Source organism: Pteropus alecto, unplaced genomic scaffold, assembly GCF_000325575.1.
Source record: "Pteropus alecto unplaced genomic scaffold, ASM32557v1 scaffold17, whole genome shotgun sequence".
Classification (NCBI taxonomy): Eukaryota; Metazoa; Chordata; class Mammalia; order Chiroptera; family Pteropodidae; genus Pteropus; species Pteropus alecto.
The window spans coordinates 8,785,746-8,804,984 of NW_006440645.1; the positions used below are offsets into that span (position 1 = coordinate 8,785,746).

The 19,239-nt window shown below is 39.0% G+C and overlaps 1 protein-coding gene across 1 annotated transcript; it reads right to left on the bottom strand.

The window, feature by feature from the left end:
• Nucleotides 1-2,665: 2,665 nt before the first annotated feature.
• On the bottom strand, nucleotides 2,666-3,110 carry LOC102885444 (podoplanin-like). The gene is given in 3 exon segments (XM_015593896.2): nucleotides 2,666-2,694; nucleotides 2,697-3,017; nucleotides 3,020-3,110. Coding segments are annotated over 3 exon segments (441 nt in total).
• Between the last annotated feature and the right edge of the window lie 16,129 nt (nucleotides 3,111-19,239).

Genomic DNA, 19,239 nt, shown 5'->3' on the forward strand with positions numbered 1-19,239 from the left:
CCGACACTACGGATGCTCCAGGCTCCTCTTGTGTATTCTTTGACTCCGTCCTAGGATCGAGCATGTCTCTAAGGTGTCGTGGTCCTTTTCATTGGTATCAAAAAGTAAAATCTGGATGTCAGGCCTGCTCGTTGCCTGTGGGTTGTGATTGCCTGTCGCCCCACTCAGCAGATAAAGCAAGAAAATCTGATTCTATACTAACCCATATCCTCTGTTTCCTATATTTTTATGCTTAATATTTTTTAATCAATTCCTGGACATTCCGTAGTAAAAAATACATAATGCCTGAGTGATATTTTCTTCCAGCAGAGGGGATATTTTAAAACAATAATAACAATTAATAATAATAATAATAATTTTTAAAAACTAATTGCAGGCAGATAGATGAGGGCACTATCACCTTAATCCAATTAGCGATCAGACAGATTTGACGTCGGGTTTCATTCTTCACGAGGCTTGGTCTAGTTTTGATTTCCCTTACAAACAGAGTCCCACCGAGAGCTTGGGACAGATGCAGGCCCTCCTCACTGGTGGGATCTGAGCTTTTCCACTCCGCGCTATGAGACTGCCAGGTTCACTGAGCTTCTCAACCTGTTAGTTGCTGCTTCCTGCTTAGATTGTATTTCTTGGAAATTGGCAAGTGTTTCAAGTTGGGAATTAAAACAGGTCACTCTCGCTTTTTTTGGGTTCCTGTTACTCCATGATTTATTTTCCTCAAATCTTGGCAGCTTTTGTAGCCCTAAAATCCAATTATTGTTTTCCAGTCCCCGTGAGAGACTTCTAAAATCTCTGGTAGGCTACTATTTTCAGTTGGGAATTCTTCTTGAAATATATATATATATATTTTTTTTTTTAGTTGGTCTTGGTGAGAAGTTTGGTCAAAACCAAAAGGGCAAGTTTGAGAAAAATGTTCTTTTCTTTCTTTTTTTTTTTGTAAGCAGTTATCTGTTTTAGTTTAAAACATGTCTATACTGCATTACGCATCAACACAGATGTGACTAAGAAACCACCGTCCTGTCCCAGCAGACAATGGGTCCAACGTACGCCTTGGGGTGGGCGGTTGTTTTCTCGCAATGAGAGAAAAGAAGAAAAGATTGGAAAGATGACATGGACATTATTCCCAGCTACTGCTCAGGAACCTGAGTGATGCAACGGGAAGATAATTAGCTCGCACGCTCTTCGAATCTCTCTTCTCTGCATCAGCCGATGTCCAAACGCGGAACCTGGGCAGGTGGGCCAGCTGGACTTGGGCACAGACGGTCACGCTGTTAGATGACACCCACGGTTACCGCAAAAGCTGTGAGGAACGGGCTGTGCTTTCCGACTGATAGTTTCCTTTTTCCCGTTTTATGAACTCGTACAAGCTTAGAGGATGTCAGAACTCCACAGTCACAGTCACAGTCACAGTCACAACAGAGCATCCGCTCAGTATAAAAACTGTTTAGGGAAAAGCATTCACTTCACCTCGGAGAAAAAAAAGCATTGACTTGGATGGCGCTAATGCAGAATTGCAGCTCAGGCTCCTTTATTGGGATCTTTTCAATTACAGCCTCACAGAAATATGTGGTCTATCATGAAGATGGAGAATGTCTTCTATTGGGAAATTCAGCTTTTTTAAAAATTAATATTTTACAAGATTATTGTTGCTTCCCACACTTTTCTTCTGAGGCAGAAAGTCGGTGTTAGAAGCTGGCAGTTTCTCTTTCCCATGCTGGAGGCACACGCAGGGGGCGGGTCTTGGTTTCTGGAACACATGAGCCTCTGGCACCACTGGGCTTCCAGCAGCCTCCTTAGCCATCATCAGGGCTGAGATCTCCATGTTCCAGAACAAAACGGCCAATCGAAAGGAGTTATGCCGTGGAAGCAAGAGACGGCCGGCCCCTTCGCACTGGCTCCCTGTCATCTGAAGAATGTGGAGAGAGCAAGTAGGAGCAAACCTTTGAGTCATCAAGTCATCTCTGACAAAGACAGTAAAGCAAGTCTCTGGGCTACCCGGTGGCCTCCTGGTGATAAACACAATGGCTTCTCCAAAGTATGGACTTCCTGCTTGTGATCTAAATTAAAAGTTCTGGAAGTTATTTATCTAGTGGTGGGAGGCAGTTGCTCATTACATATTACCCACGTTTAGATTTCTTACTTGGTTATTCTCACCAAGTCGAGCTTTAAAAGTAGACCAAACTGGACTGGAATGTGTACATTTCAGCTGACCAGAAATTGCAAAATGCTTAAGCCATTTGCTGACATAGCACCAGGACTTCATTGGTATAAATATTTTCAGATTCCTTTGCATTTTAACAATAACAGAGAATGGTCTGAACAAAGATGCGAGTCCAGTTTCTAACATCGATGAAACTGCATTATCGATCTTAGTTACAAATCAGTGTACATAGTTTTGTTCCATTTTCTATGCATTTTGTCTTTGAAATCATCATTTGCAAAATTTGTATTTAAAAAAAAAATTTCATAGGATGAATGATTAGAGGAGCAAGTCTTATGAATTATCTTTCCTTCCCTGACTTTTGACATGTGGCGGGGATCACCATGGATTTTGAGTGGAGTGGGCAAGCACTTCCATGGGTCAGCTTTTCCCCCGTGCTCGGGGGCGGGGCCATCAGAAACTCACTTTATAAGACACGTTGGCAGAAGGACACAATTTTTTGGCTCTTTATGGCGAGTACCTTCCTGACGTTTTCACACAACCACAGCGATGATCCCACCAACAAATCCAATGGCTAGTAAGATCCCATCTGTGACTCCGACCAACTGGCCTGTCGCCAAGCCATCTTTCTCAACTGTTTTTCGTGTGTCTCTCATGGAGTAACGAATGGCCACATTCGAGGTCGTGGGGCTTCGGCTTTCTTCTTGGGCATGGACTGTGCTTTCTGAAGTTGGAGGACCCTCTCCATGAATGTCTGTGCGCTTTGTACTTGTGGGCACCAAAGCTGTCCAGTCAGTGGATTCACGGGGCTCCTCACCGTCACCTGGAGTCATCGGGCCGTCTTCCATACCTGGGGTTATGGCCTGACCGTGTTGGCTGCTGCTGCTGCTGCTGCCGAAACCCAGAGTGATGCTTTTCCCCAAACCAGCAGCATAACTGGCACCTTCCACATCTTCTCAGTTAACGTGTCCCCTTTGGGGTCGAGCGAGTTTCTGTGCTGGGGCAAGGTTAAAGATCCGCAGCCACAGGCCCTCCCTTTGCCTGATGGAATGCAAAAGTGGGGGCTGGAATGCGGGAAGCAGAAGTTTCAGCATAGGAGGGGTCCCTAAGCTCCCTTCACCTGTGGCAGCTAGAGGAGCAAACTGCAGTTTGAGAATCTTTTCTTGATAATGATATGATACTTGATCTTGGGAAACTGAGGAATCCATTCACTTGGTAGCTTTTTAAAAACCTGAACCTGGAATCTTGAACTCTTTATTCCTTTGACAAAGTAAAAATCACCTGAAAGGAAAAATATTTAATCTCAAACCTCACGATTAATTTTAGCCATAGATTATGACTACAGTCTTAGTAATTGAATTCTTTCTTTTATAGATCATCACAATGAGATCCTAATGATTGAACTGAATATTTTTTTAAAACTTTTTTTGCTAAGAACTAAGAATTGTTTACAAGAACTCCTTTATTTCTACTAAGAAATTTAACATGTTCTATATTTTCAGTAATGGCTAACCCAATGGTGAACACTCTGAAAGAGTGCCATGGCCTCATATTCCCCTAAGAATATACCAATAATTTTTTTATGAATAAAATATCTGATATATCACATTATTATCTCTGGGTTGTGGAATCAAGTAAAGATTAGCCTCACCTGGCATGAGCGATTCAAGGACATAAACTACATACGTGATTTTAACTGAAAAGGTTAAATGAAATGTCAGTCAGTTATTATGAAATTTCAGTATTCAGTTGATTTTGAACACTCCAACACGGTAAATAACACGTGGACTGAACTTCCAGAATGGCAGCATTTTGCAGAATATAAATTAATTCCTCATAATGGCTCTGAAAATTTCAGAGATGATCTTGTTCTTAGGTCCGTGAACATCAGCGATTGCAGCAGTGAGATAATTTTGTTTTAATCTCTTTTTTCCCTATTATTAAAAAAGAGAAATTACATTCTGAATATTTTATATATATACATATATATATATTTATATATGGTATCATAGCTTAGGTTGGCTTTAAGATTTTGAGAATCCACATATACATAGCTATATATAATTCTTTTGAATGTTTTGCATCAACATCAACATATTTGGAATTCTTACATTACTTATGTTAAAAGTAAATATTAATAAAGATATTTTAAGTATAATATAAATATGGAGAAAGTCGAGTAATAAAGAAAATAATAGGTAAGTGAAATGTACTCCCAACTCAGTTTCTAATGAATGGCTTTAGGGATCTCATGTTGTAACTTTCCAAAAATCATTTGGCTTAAATCGATTTCAGTGAAAATCCATAAACTTCCTATACTCTCTCATATTTATTGTTATTTATTCTTTCTTGAGGTTTTATTATAGCCACATGTAAAATCACTCTTCCCTACCTAACCTTACACACATGAACATGGAAAGTTATGAAGAATTAGTATAACACCCTAATTTTCTATTCCTCTTGGTCTCAAGAGACTTACTTAATGTTTCTATGGGATGAACTAAATGCAGATATTTGTATGTGTTGTATTTTTTCTTAACCTATTTATAGCAAATTAAAAAATAAAAAAAGATCTTATTTTGTCACATAATTATGTTCTTTTACTCACCGCTAATGTAATTATCAATTTTCCCCACTTTTTAAAAATCAACATTATATATTGCAATAAGTGTTATGATCAGAAAGGCATAAATAACTATTATCAAGCTTCCAAATGCTTGGACAATTCTTATACTGGCAAAGAATAGTGTGTTATCTATTAAGTTATAAAATTAACAAGGCCAAGTTTAAAAAATAGAACTGGCCTATTTAATTGGTATTTACTCATCAGCAAATCTAAAATGTAAAATTCTAGAACACAAGAATGCCTTTTTCCTTCTTTCTGATCCCCTGGTTATTCAAAGTTCCTCAGAGTGAACTTCATACAGAGGTAATACCATCCAGAGTTTAACTTACAGTCAATGTTTACAATGCCTTCCAATAAGACAATAGAAGCTAGATGTGAATTTTCTCTACTTGACTGTGAGCTCGTTGAAAAATCAAGTCTGTCTCAATTAAATGTTTTATGCTTATCACCTAGAAGAGAGACTGGCATATGTATTTTGTTCTGTAGATGTATAAATACAAGTTATATGATACAGTCCTAGTTTTATAAGACAGAGAGATTCTAGAGGTCATCTAATAAGAATTAAGAATCTCCGTATAAAAGGTAGGTACGGTGCAAGACTATACTGTTTGTTGATGGCAGTTTGTTGATAGAGTCATCCCAAATATTTTGGCTTTTGTCTAGAACTCTCTTCTGACTAAGGATTTGCATTTTCAAGATGATGAACCACCTCATCATACTTCATCATCCTGGCACTTGTGGCTTTCAGGGAACTGAGTTATCTTCTGGCATATTTACATGCAACGAAATCACATCATGCAACAATCTCATCCTCGTCCATAGCTCAAAGTTTATTGGTTTTCTATTGCTTAGCAGAGATACAAAGATTTTTTTTACCTTCAAGTTCTTTTTAATGTTTTGCCATTCGCTCTGCTCTTATGAGCCCTGTCAGAATGTAATGTGGGATTGAGGTTTATTTCTCTGCTCTGTTCCATCCTCCCATCAGTGACAGATTTTCTTGACATACGTTTGGCACTTGGTGTGTATTTTCTGTGTGGTGTCTAATATGTAGGGTGCTGCAACTGGAAAATGATCCTCTGTAACCCAGGTGGCATTGCAGAGAATGGATTCGTCAGTATTGATTTAGGCAGTTGATGGTTGCACTGGAGAGGGACAGTCATTCAAAGGGCTTTTAGTAAAAAAGCAATTGGTTAAGCCTGTGCTAAAAACAACATCTTCAAAAGATGTCCTGAGTAATAACCTTAAATTTAATTCTCAGGTTTCCTCTGCATTACTTCTCATTTAGTTAAGGCATTTTTAAAGAAAACAAAAAAAGGTTTTGCCATGGGTGCTTGCTAAGCATTAATTTCACTATGCAACATTTTTTTTTTCTACTAACATAAATTTTCTCAGCTGGCTTGTGAGTTTTGTGGATATAATAGTAGTCAGCTTTCTTAGAGAAATAGCACAGCGGTCTGTTCTTGGGTTCCTATTTTGGGGACAGTTTAGAATAGTCACTTGCTACAATTTTCTTACAGAAAAAAGAAAAACCTTTATATATTCTGGAAGTCTGCTTCAGTTTTCTAATTTAAAATTATTCACATTAAATACTTGGAAGCTATTGTTTTAGCCATGATTTCCATGGATTCTAAGTTAACCAAAATCTGTGAATTTTTATATATGCCAAATTTAGATAGCTTAATAACACATGGCAAAACTTTGTATTGCTTTTTGTTGGTTATCATCACCTTGACTGAGATTACGTGAGAAGTCTCTGCCCCTCAGTACCCCTTAAGTCTCCCTGGTTTGTCTTTTCTTCCATTACACTCACCACATTTTAACCTAATTTTACTAGGTCTTCGTGATTATTATTTGTCATCATCTTCCCCACCGAAATCTAAGCTCTATATCCCACATATCTAGAACAGTGTTGGCACAGAGAAGGCACTTGATAAGTTGAACAAATAAATCCATTCATTCATACAAGTGTGAATCATGATAGTATTCTTCTAAAGAAAATCATTTGTTAAGCAGCAAGTGTGTGGATGTCTGTACACTATTTACGAGGAAGAAATGACAGTTCATGGATATCCCTACTCTAGAAGAGTTGACTAAGATTACTAGCAAATGGGAAAAAAAATTAAAAATTATAATATGGTTTCAAAAGAAAGCTCCAAAGTCAAGAGAGTTTCTAATTTCTTCTGACAGGAGCGTCAAGAAAAGTTTTATGGTGGCACCCACGTGCAGCCCTGAAGGAGAGGCAGTGTGTCACACGTTTTCAGTAGGGCTCTGTCCCCTCCATGTTCGGTAGGAGGTTTAGTAACCCTCAGATTCTTGGGTCCTCACCTGAGGGTCCTGATCTCGGTCTGCTTTGTGTGGTCGGAGGACAGCAGCCGTTGTGACTCCAAAATCTTTTTCTTGTTGTTCTTCTTCACTTTTTCACTTACTAAAGTAGACGTGACATTTTCACTGTAGGTTGTCTCCGGATCTTTAATGGCTACTAATACGAATCTTCCCTGTTTACCGTTATTTAGACTCTTAGATCTCGAGCATTTTTGCAAAATTTATTTAAAAGGGCAATATCTATATGTAATTTATATCTATATCTACTATATTTTATATGCATATTATATATTTATGTACAATATATGTACATTATATATACATGTATACAATAGGTACATTTAAATGTATAATTTATGAAAATATATGTTTATAAAAGATATCATATTTTTACATAAATGTGTCATGTGTATTTATAAAATAGACAGAGGAGGTGGGGCAGAGTGGGAAAGAGAGAGACATCAGTAGCTTTTCACAAAGCACCGTTTCTGGGGGTCAGAGGGCTGTTCCTGTGGAGAACCGGGGGCCAGGCGGGCAGAGAAGAACACATACACAGAGAGAGAGTTGTATGTTCATGAAATAGCGGTTGTCCCCAGCCTTCTCTATGTCTCCAGACCCTGAGAAATAGGAAGGTCACACATCCACCATCATCCTATGGGTTCTGAACCCTAAGCTGTGTCCTCGAACCTCTGAACCCTAAGCAGTCCTTCTCCTCAAAGTTAAAATGGAAAAGGCAGCCGCAGAACAGCAAGGCAAAGAAGCCCCATTTCACCGGAGCCCGATGGTGACACTTAAAATCGAAAAAGTATATGAATATCTAATAAAATTCCAAGTTATAAGATAAAAGACAGGGAGAAAAGTGAATGTTAAATCTTCTAAGGGGAAAGCCTCAGGGGGAATCCATTGAGACAACGTCAGACAGCAAAATCCTTTGTTTAGATTTTAGGCAAAAGCAACTCCGTTTATGTTGTAAATAAACACAAAGATATTCTTTATCGTTCTCATGTTACGGAAATAAATTTTATAGTAAGAAACCGCATATCTTTACTTGTTAGCAGAGTATGTTTTAGCTTGTGTTGAAGAAAACAATTACTTTACAAATGAGCCTGCTGATCCGTGAGCCTCCGGATCGTGTCTGGCTGAGAGCAGAGCAAAGCCAGGGCTGTGCAGATGCAGAGGGGGCGACGGCCGAGGCCCCCTCTCCAGCTCCTACGCTTCGCCTTTCTGCATAGGCTCTTCTTGTCCTTGGGAGGGCAAGATCTGAAGGGAGATTGTGGCCCTAGAGGAAACACACAGACAACGTGTTATGAAATCTCTCCAAGTAAGTGTGGCTTTAACCCACACGTGCTAAGAAAAATTAACAACAAGTGATTCATTCCATATTACCAAAGATTCTTCGACCTTGTTTCTTTTCTTAACATCGATCAGGTTTAATCAGTTATTTTGCACATCGGGAAGCTTACTATTCCAATGGATATTGTCTAAATATGTTTCACGCACGTCGTCTTCAATGTTTTATTCCTTGTTGATGACTCGTTATAGTGGATCCATTTTCTGATCAATCGTTTGTATAAAACGAAAACAGAGATTGAAACATATAATCTGTTTCTCAGTGAAGTATAGTCATTGATGTTCTAGTGACTCAAAAATATAAATCCCTCTTTAAATACATAATTTTATAATCAGAAATTGAATCGCGGATATTGGGGATTAGGGTTCATTTTTCTTCTATCCACTATATTGAACGAGAAAAAAAATTCAAAATATGTGCAGCGAAAATGTGTGTTATTTATTACTGATATATGTTTGGTTACTTCTGGGCCTTATTTTATTTTAAATGTGATAAAATCGTTTTCCTTTAAATGTGCTTTTATTTCTGATAGAGGCGGAATCAATTTTTCACTGCTCTTTCGGGGTAGGTTCTGATATGAGTAGGTAGAAATATGTTACCTTGGGAAGCTCAGTATTTGGAAATCGTATTTTTAAGATTTATTTTCAAAAGAGAAAAGAGGATATTGTTAAAAACTATATATATGTTATATGGTTATACTGATACTGCTTCTTATATGAGTATGGTAGGCAACCTCTAAGATGCCCCCTGCTGGTCTCTGCCTTTTGGTATTAATGGCCTGTGGCATTTCTTGCCTTTGAGGAATTGCTTCTAACCAATGGAACACAGCGATATCGAATTATTTTCATAACTAGATTGCAGATGACTGTGGCTTCTCCCTTGCTAGCTAAGTCTCTCTGTTGCCTTCTTGGCTAGAATGCTTTGGTGTAGTAACTGCCATTCGGTAAAATCTCATATGGCGAGGAACAGAAAGTGGCCTCTGTTCAAGAGATTTCAGGGAACTGAGGCTCTCAGTCCAGTAGCCCATAGGAACTGCATCCTGCCGACTCTTTGTGAATGTAGACTTCTCCACTCAAAACTTAAGATGACTATAGCCCAGAAACACTTTTGATTGTACCCCGTGAAATGCGCTGGAGTAGAGGATCCGAGTGAGATGTGCCCGGATTCTTGATCTGCAAAAACCACGTTTTACTCTAAACTTTTGGGGTAACTAGTTAGGTAATAATAGATCATCAATACATTGAAACATAAATGTTTCTTTATTTTAGCTGCAAAGTATATGAGATAATAGAGTACCTCATTATAGTTTATATAAAATCAGTTTTCAGAATCTATAATGAATGGGAAGATAAACATGGACGTTTATGATGCTTAAATACCACAATTCCATGCTTAGCATGTTTCATGCATGTGCTTATATTCTAAAGTAATTCGCATGATTTTAGAACTGACAATTGAACTGTGCATATTATTTTAGAATAATCTCATTTTATCTGTACTAATAGAGGTCGTTCAATAGTGCCTACTATTTCAGGAAACAGCTATTATAGATCTCATATTTTATAAACAATCTTAATTTCAAAAATCACAGTATATGGTTTAAAAAAGAATTAGCAAGGATTAATGGTTAACTTCCAAAATAAATCTAAGATCAGTTTATTTCAAAGTGACATCATTTTTTCAATGTAAGAATGTTTTGGTAGCTCCGAGATAATTCACTCATATTCCGAACACAAATTTGAAAGTTTGGAACGATTGTCATGACATGTGACACATCCAACATGTGCTTGCCGCTTTGCTGAAACAGAGCAGCAGATAGAGCAACGGTATTTAAAATGCACAGCTTACGTTGGACCGTGTGTGACAACCAAGCGACAGAGATAGATCCCAATGCAATTCTGACTTGGAGTGTCAATTAGGAAAATGGCAAAGGCCTTTTCGACATTATAAATTACTCCATGCATGCCAGTGACAAAAGCTCTCACTACCAGTAATTTTGCATGATTACAGTTTGGACAAAAGGTAGCTGATGAGGGTGAAACCTTGTATTTACGAAGCTAAGAAATATTTTTCACTGGATGTATGATTTGATCATGATCCCAGCAGCTTCTGTGGGTCTAAAACACACCTATGCCAAACAAATTGCAGATTTAAGCCCCATTTCCTTGTCTCTAAATGACAGCAATAGTAATTTTTTGAGATATTAATATTCAAGTTCTTAACATTTACATAGCAAGGTATTTTCTATGAAAAGACATATATGCATGTCTTGATTATCAGTTATATCAGTTACTGACTATGACACATAATTCCTTTTTTATTATAAGATTAGCTGCCTCTTCAAATGTCTTAGAATATAGTGTCAATACTATACTTTGTTAGCTTTAGACTTTCAGGGAAAAGTACACGGATACACTTTATTTTGCCTGACAAACAAGTGGCAATCCCTTATGATTGAATTTGTAAAGTAGTTTGTGTTATCTTTAAAATACAGTACATTTCTAGACTTTCTGCTGCTCATGGTATGCTGTATTGTTTACTGACACACGTGTTAAAAATATCAAGTGTCTCCCAAATAATTACACTCTAAGTCCATTACCATCTGACCTTTCCACCATTGTTTCTTGAGGTTGATCTTTAGACACAAAACAGTTTAAGGATTAGTGAGAATTCAATAGTTTTACTTTCTTTGGATTCATTAAATTTAAAGTTAAAAATCACCTTAACATTTATGAAGTTCAAGCATTGTATTTTCCAACTAAAGAAAACAAGGACTCAAAAAAGTTAAGTGATTTCTTTGAGGTTAGTAAATTGAAAACTTCAATAACGTCATAAAAAGTTAAGGTCCATTAAGACCAAAATGTCTTCTCGAAAGACAGAGTTAACCTCATAAATAATTGCTCTTTCACCATCTCTGAATATTTAATATTCAAAAAAATATAGAAACCACTCTAGATATTTCAAGCAAGAGAAAGGTTTAACTCAGGGTATTGATTATAAAGGTATCAGAAGGTGCTGGAAAGGCCACTGATGAAGGAAGATATTGCCAAAAAGAAAATCACTGGCATCCTTTTTCCTTCTATGCTTCTAAACTTCAGTCAGTTGCCCATTGGGGAAACTTAAAGGATGACAGGTGAGTCCTGAAAATGTAGTTGGCAGACTTCAGCTCAAGACATACAAAATAAATGATAAAGGTTGGTTGCAGAGCTGACAGTCAGCAAACAGGGGTGACGTAGTCGGAAAGAAGTACTTCTGATTTCTGCAGAAGTAATGCATGCTCTGTGTTCTCTGTTCTGTGACATTTCAACTTTTTCTTTTTTTTTTTTTTCCTTTTTTCTTTTTTTTTTTTATCATTTTGCTCAGTGGTCAATGTAGGAATGAGAAAAGGGGATCGGGCTAATTTTCAGTTCATATCCAAATGAAGAAATCATATTTCCAGCTAAATGAAGCACGTGCAAATGTTCCTTTCCTGTATGAATGGCGCCAGAGCGCACCACTCACATGCCTGGAGAGTTCTCTCTGTGATACCAGGATTCGGCGGTGCTCCCACACCGAGCTTCTCTTCAGCTGTGTACTCACCTTGAAGCAGGTCTCATATCTATGGATTTCTACCAAATAGAATCTCCTCAGCAGGGATCAAATTAGCAATCGGGTTTTTTAGTGAAAATAACCTAAGAGAGTTTAAGGAGAGGTCCCCTTCAAAATTTAAATTAGGCATTTCATTTAAGCCTTGCTTCTTAAATAATGGCCTTCTTAGAGAATCTCCACCCCCTGTCTCTTCAGAGTGTGTAGGTCCTACACTTCAAGTCTTTAAAGTGTACTCACTGGCAGACACACAGGCCCTTAGGCCCAGCTTCTTTCAGAGCGACATCTTGAGGTTCAGGACTCCCAGGAGGGAGACTCCGAGAAGTGGATTTTTGTGTAGGAAGTTTACTGCAGAACATTTTTGAGATCAACGTCTGTAGGGCAGTGAAAGAACCAGGAGCAGAGAGACGTAGAAGGCGGACGGAGACGCCGTCACCGCAAAGGCTGCAGGCTATTTCGAAAGGAGCACAGTCCTTCCTGGGTTGTTGGAAAGGAACTGAGCCTCTGTGCCTCGCTCAGACCAGTCATGGATGCGGCTGCCCCATGGAGTTGGTTGACGTTGGCTGTTTCTTCAGCCAACAGCCATCATCAGGAAGGAGTATTCAGCTGTGATCTGTTAGCTAGTGATCCTGTCAGCATCTGGCGGATGGGTGCTTTCGTCCTGAAGGAGAGTTCTAGGCATGCACCACAGCGTCCATAATTAGGGGGAGGTAGACGTAGATACTCCTACATGCTAATAAGAAAAAAATGGGAAATTTAACCATATTATTCTAGCTTCCAGCAAGCAAATATTTTGAATTCTTGCAGGATCTAGCACATTCTCTCTGAGGTAATGCTAATGAGAAGACTTAAAACAAGGTACTTATGGCCCTGTCCAGACTTTCTACCTCTTGTATGTTTTCTTTTGCTCCTTATTTTACGAACTGGGGCATAAGTCATCAGCGAGCGACCCCATTGGAGGCCTCCTTACTGAGCTTGCTTTGCTTATTTAAATACTGAGTAAGTCCCTTGCCCTCCCTCTAGGGCACCTTCTGCACCCCATGGGAGCTCTTCGGTGCCTGCAAAGGCTATGAGGCTTTTCTTGGAACTTAAAAAATAAATAACACTTGATGTCCAGTGTCAGCAACATTAGAATGCGAAAGTGCCTGGGTAAGCTGGAGGGATTCATAGCCTAGGTTTCTTCTGTAGCTCCTTCAGGTAAGAAATTGGGCTCACACATATGTCCCTGATCCCAAAGAGAGCTATAACATTGTCCCCAAGGTGTACCGCACTTAGAGAGAAAGAGTCCATGCCTGCCCTCCCCAGCCCCTTGTTCGTGGGGCCAGTATAGCTCAGAACAGCACCTCTGCTCATAGTTATTTCCACACTAGGCTATCAGGATCAACATCCACCTAGAGGGAGATATAAGAGCCTCTTCTCAGTGTTGAAAAACAAAGTCAGAGTATTGGGTGTCCCTTTAATATATTTTGTTTCTGAATCTCTCAGATGCTTCTGAGGGGTTTTGTGGGCTGAGGACTAGGTATAGCTCCCAGATATTACTTGAGGCAAAGTTATTCATGCGATAAGTAAATTAGTGACCTTTGACTTTGACCCCAAGCTATTAGCATCAGAGGTGGGGGAGCTAACTGCCTTGAGTTGATGGGACCTCATCAGAAAGACGACCCCGGCAACTCTCTGAATGAAATGGTGTGTGAGGTCAAGACTTTTCTGCTCGGTTTTGCTGTCTGAGAACAGCCAATGCTGTCTTCTACTTTTGAACCTTTAAAATAGCTCTTTGAATACTAAGAATCCGAGGGCTCACTTCTGTCTTTGGAAAAATCTAGGTTTTTTTTCAGAAAGACTTTGTTACGCATCGGTGTCAAAGAGGCTTGTGCAGCTGGCTGTCATCCTTCCTATCCCTCCCCGCTTCACCTGTAGGAAGCCTCTCGTGACTTAACATATAGGTGCGAGTCTCTTCTCCTTGATGCTGATGTCTGGTACGAAACTTGACATACACGTCCCTGCACTGTCCTCATTACTGGAAACACATTCAAGTCCTGTCAGCCACAGTGACAGATGCATTTGCGAATTTGAGAACATAGATAATCTTAATGGTGACCCCTGAAAATAAAAATCTCAAATGTCATTGCTTCTCCCTCTGAGACCTGTCACCTCTCTCACTCGGTGGCATGTTTACACCACAACTTAGTCCCTCTAATCTCTGGTGCATTTCTCTTTTACTTTTTTGATATAGTACATCGTTTCCATGGCTGGTTCTACGATCTTAAGGGCTGATCACACACAGTGCTATTTTAGCAGAGGAAGAAAACAGAGATCCTAGAATCAACCAAAGGATAACTGCTTTTTGAGAATACTCAGAATCTTCAGGTGTTTTGAATCTCCCAAAGCAGAGTTCAAGACCAGTTTCCAGTCCGAGACTTCACGGGAGCGTTTTGGGTATACCCAGGTCAGCGCACAGAACACTCTGCAGGACCTCGTGTCTGACCCAGTGCTTTCCGCTCGTCTCCAGAGCGGCAGTACGCCAGTTCAGAGTTGTGTCTATAAGTGTCTTATGACATCGAAATCAAGTACCAAGGATCGTTGTTGAATCCAGACTTCCATCTGAGAGTTTAACAGTCGTACTAAGAGTGGTCTCCTGGTCAGTTACGGCGAGTTCCAGCACAATGCTGCTGAGTGCTGCATCATAGTTTGTGGATTGTAGTTGTGGTCATAATAAGTAGCCCAGAGATAACTGTCTGCCCAAAGGCAGCCTCTATTTTTGCCCTACTTCACCTCGGAAGCACCATCCGGTGATCTTGGATTAACCTGGAATGCTAACTTCCGTACAAGCCAGTTTGTGATAATATGGTTTTTACCAAAGTACATCACAGGGAAAACTTCGAGAGTTTGCATCGAGCGGCTCATACAATGTCATTTATAAACACACGTGTGCACACGCACACACACTCAGAATCAAGCTTCTTTCTGAGTTATGTCAGTGGTTTCTAATAAAAGTCTTTCTGTCTACTTTTCATTGCATCTTCAGCCACAAAAATCACCCTCTCACATTTTTAAATGTAGAACAATTTAATTCAGTCTCGGATTTATAATACTGATTTCCACCTACCATTTTCTAGAACTCCAGCTCCCAGCCTCCAAGAAAGCTTATTAAAATATTAAATTATTAAATACTTATGGATAATTCACTTTTTATTTAAAGAAGCTTATAAAATCTTCACCCAACACAAGTAGGTCTAATTCCGAGGTGGAGTATCCTCCTGGTTACAAGGAAAAACAAAATTGTGTTTATAATATTTTATCGAAAATAAGCAGCAACGGACATTGTACACACAGACATTTTCTGCTATAGAGAAAGAAAATAGCCTTTAGGAATAAAATTGAGGAAAGTTTTTTAAAAACAAACTTTAAGATATCACAGACTAAAGATTAAAAACCTTTAATATGTGTATGTAGTCAGGACCAACCTTAGGGAAGTCTGGAATAGTTATTATGGAGGATTAAAAAGAGACAACATGAGGAAACAAAGCAGCAGAAACAATTCAAAACAGAAACAAGATTTATAGCCGCATTCAGATAAGCTTTTTTATAGTTACAGTTTATGTTATAGTTTATTACATACAGTTACATCTTTAATAACTGCATAGTAACAGGCCCAGATTCTCATTTCATGAGGGTTCTCAACTGACTCTTATTGTGGTTTTGCAGAGACACAGATGTTTTTATGGATTAGTACGAGGATGAAATGGATTCCACATGACGACTGTAGTCGAGTTGGGGGCTAAAGGCAAAAAGCAGCCTGTTTTATGGAGCGATTCCTGAACGTGGCTTATTCACATGTCTGCGTGTTCCACGTGCCACACAGACAACAGTGGTCGTGCTGTCCACTCTTAGGAACGCACTTCCCACCCCTCCTCCAGTGCATTAGCTCGTTCAAAATGATCATGTGCATAATTCAGCCATAACTTGCTATCTGGTCTCTATGAACACATTGGTGTTATAAGCAGAAAATATCACGAAGGAAAGAGGCTACTAGAAATATAAAAATATATCTACATATATATATACATACTCAAATATTATTATATATAATTAATATATTATATATGTAGCAAAAAAGATGAAACAGTCATCAGAAACCTAGTAGCTAATAACTTCAGAACATGTAGTAGAGAAGATTATTCAGTTATGAGTCATTTGGCTGCTGAAATAGATTTCACATATTAATATTAAATTTAACAGATCTTTGTTTTTGCTATATTGACATCGCATAACTCTAACGACTCTTACCTCAAAATGACGTGAAGAGATAAAAGACTTGAGATAATGTGTTCAAAGCCATGTCATGAACAAAAGAGAAATAGAAGGGATAGTGATCATGATTTTGACATATTTAGGTATTAAAATTTGTTTTAAATGAGTATACAGTTAGATTGAACAACCAGGAAGTATGTTTTCCCCAACTGTAAAACTATCAGTTTATATGTTGTAAGAATGTGAACTTATTTACCTTTTGAGAGGCTATGAAAGATTAGTTTTTCTTTTTACAAGGCTACCTATCCAAATGTGATTTCCCTTTATTTTTTTTTTAAATATAGACAGTTTGTAGTTTTATTTTTGCTCTAAATGAAGAGGCAGTATAGTGTATATGAATCACTATATAACCACAATAACTTTCAAATTTGATATTGTGATTATATTTCACATCTCTGCTTCTCAGTTTATATTTCTTTTGAATGCAGCTCTCACTACAAATACAAATGATTTTCTTTAAAACCACTTAGCAATATTTTACTACATTGTTCATTGTGTTGTCTTCATTTTTATTAATCAAAAGGTAAAACTTGAAGAGTTGTTCATGATGTCAGATTACAGTCTCATAACACTGAAATGTAGTGTGTGTGCGCACGTGTGTATAATGTGTTATATGTGTGTGTATATATATATATATATATATACATATAACCTATCTATTATCTGTATCTACCTATGTGCATATATCTTCATATATTGTATCCTAAGAAATTAATTAGCTTAAGATAACTTCTATGTATGGGGAAATGAGATCTCATCTATGAGAATACATTTTCATATACTTCTTACTTATATTTTAAGGAATTCTCAGCTCTAACATTTTCATTTGTCCTTGCCTGAGTCTTGATGGCTTACAAACTATTTCTCATCTGCCATCGCAGAGATTTTTCTTAAACACAGAGGTGCCATGTGTCCCCTTCATGTCACAAATCCTATGGAATAGAAACCCAAACTTCGTGGTGTCACCCACAAAAGAGGGACTCTGCCCTTTTCACAGGACTGACATCAGTCATCTCTTGCTGAGTGACAGCACTTTGATTTTCCTCTGTGATTTGCCCCTTCTGCAATGTAGGCTGTCTGGTCGAGATGCAAATTCTGTACGATATTAAACCAAATTTGATGTTGTGCCTTCAAAGGAGAGAAGCCCTCCTTTTCATCAGCCAGCATTAATCCCCATTTGTCTGGTAAGGAGTGGCAGCTTGATTTTACTCTGTGACTGTCCCTCCCACAATGCAGGCAGCCTCCTCCTCCTGCGGCCGGGGACTAGATTGGCGATGCGACTCACTCACGCTCAATAAACCGCTCTCTACCTTCTGGGGATTAACCATTTGAGAACAATGACTAGAAAAGTGTCGAAACGATTGAACCCAGCCTCGCGGACTGTTCTTTAGCTCTGGTCACCTCTCCCCTCTGGTCGAATCGTTTCACCTTATCTTAAACGTTTTCTGAGGGTTTGGTGCTCTGCTTTTACCTTGATTCTGGCAGATGGTTCTCACTAGTTTTGTTGTTGCTGTTGCATAAGCGGGAGTCAGTTGCGGTTGTTTACAATCGAAGGACGCTCGTTAATCCGGGGTTCGCGATGGGCACTCTGTTTACCTCTCCTGCTCCGTTCCCCGTCCCTCGAGCTATGCTGTTCTCCTAGCTCGTACACGTCGTTGGCCTTTTTATTGGCTGATGCTTTTGTCTAAAATGGCTTCCCTGGCTTGGCTCCTTCTTCATCGAGCTAATTCTTATCTTTCCTTTCGGGTCCGGCTCCCTTGGGAGACCTTCACTCTAGCTCTTACCTCCTCTTCACGCCGGAATCAGTGCGTCCTCTCTGTATTTCCGTTACGAGCGACCGTGTAGGCTTCAGCTGTGGCGATGACCCTCTAGGTAACTGCTTCCTCCTCAGTCTCCTCACCAAAAAAAGTGGCCCCAGGACAGGTTCCGCGCCTCGATCTCTGTGCCTTCAGGACCCGCCACATCACCTGCCTGTGCAAAATATAATAAAATGTTTGTTGAATAATTAATGAGTAGGTGGGTTCATGCTTATTTAGAAAAGGTGCAGGGACTTCTGGATATTATGATTACTACATGTTAGAAAACCTGATACTCCTTACTCCTTTCCCCTGATGTCATTGTCACCCTTCACTTGCCAATACATGTTTTAACGTTGACAAGCGGATGCAAATTAAGAGGTATTGGTTGAGACCCTGTGTTTGAAAATAGTAAATAAATATGGACATATACCATAATTAGAGGAACCATAGCATTATGGTCCAAACTGTGACGATTTTGAAAGAGAAAGAGGGCCGGTCATGCCGGGACAACTGGTGTTAACTGGCTTTGTTCTGGCTAAACTGGGATCAAATATCATCTCAGTCTAAGTGACTAGACAGTGAGAGAACGGATAAGGCAGCTTTTCCTGTGATCAGTCTTGTGATGGTTACTCTAGGCCCCGGAGCAGGAGTGTGTTTTACCCAACATTTTTAATCTGACTATCAAAGAGATATTTAACAGGCAATTTAAGTGTGATTTTTGTATCGTAAATTCAACATCTATCTGGATTATTTAAAAGACGGGAGTCACCCCTTCTCACCACCACCATTTCTTCAGGCCCAGCCTGCCGATGAAAGTTACTTGAATGGTGTTTCTTAGGGAGGCTTGTGCTTATGTGAAAGACAGAATACTTTTTGTAGTATCTGTATGCTTGGGTTGTTTTAATTCCTTGGATATATAGAAAGTTCTTGGATTTTATACAGGTACCTTTTAATTTCAGTTGTCTTGCAACTCCATTTTTAGTAAGCTAAATAAAGATTGGTTCTGAAATTCAGCCGAGGGGTCTTAGGGTGCCCAGAGCCATGAACTCCTATTAGCAAGTGCTTAAGTGAAAATACTCTAAGCATC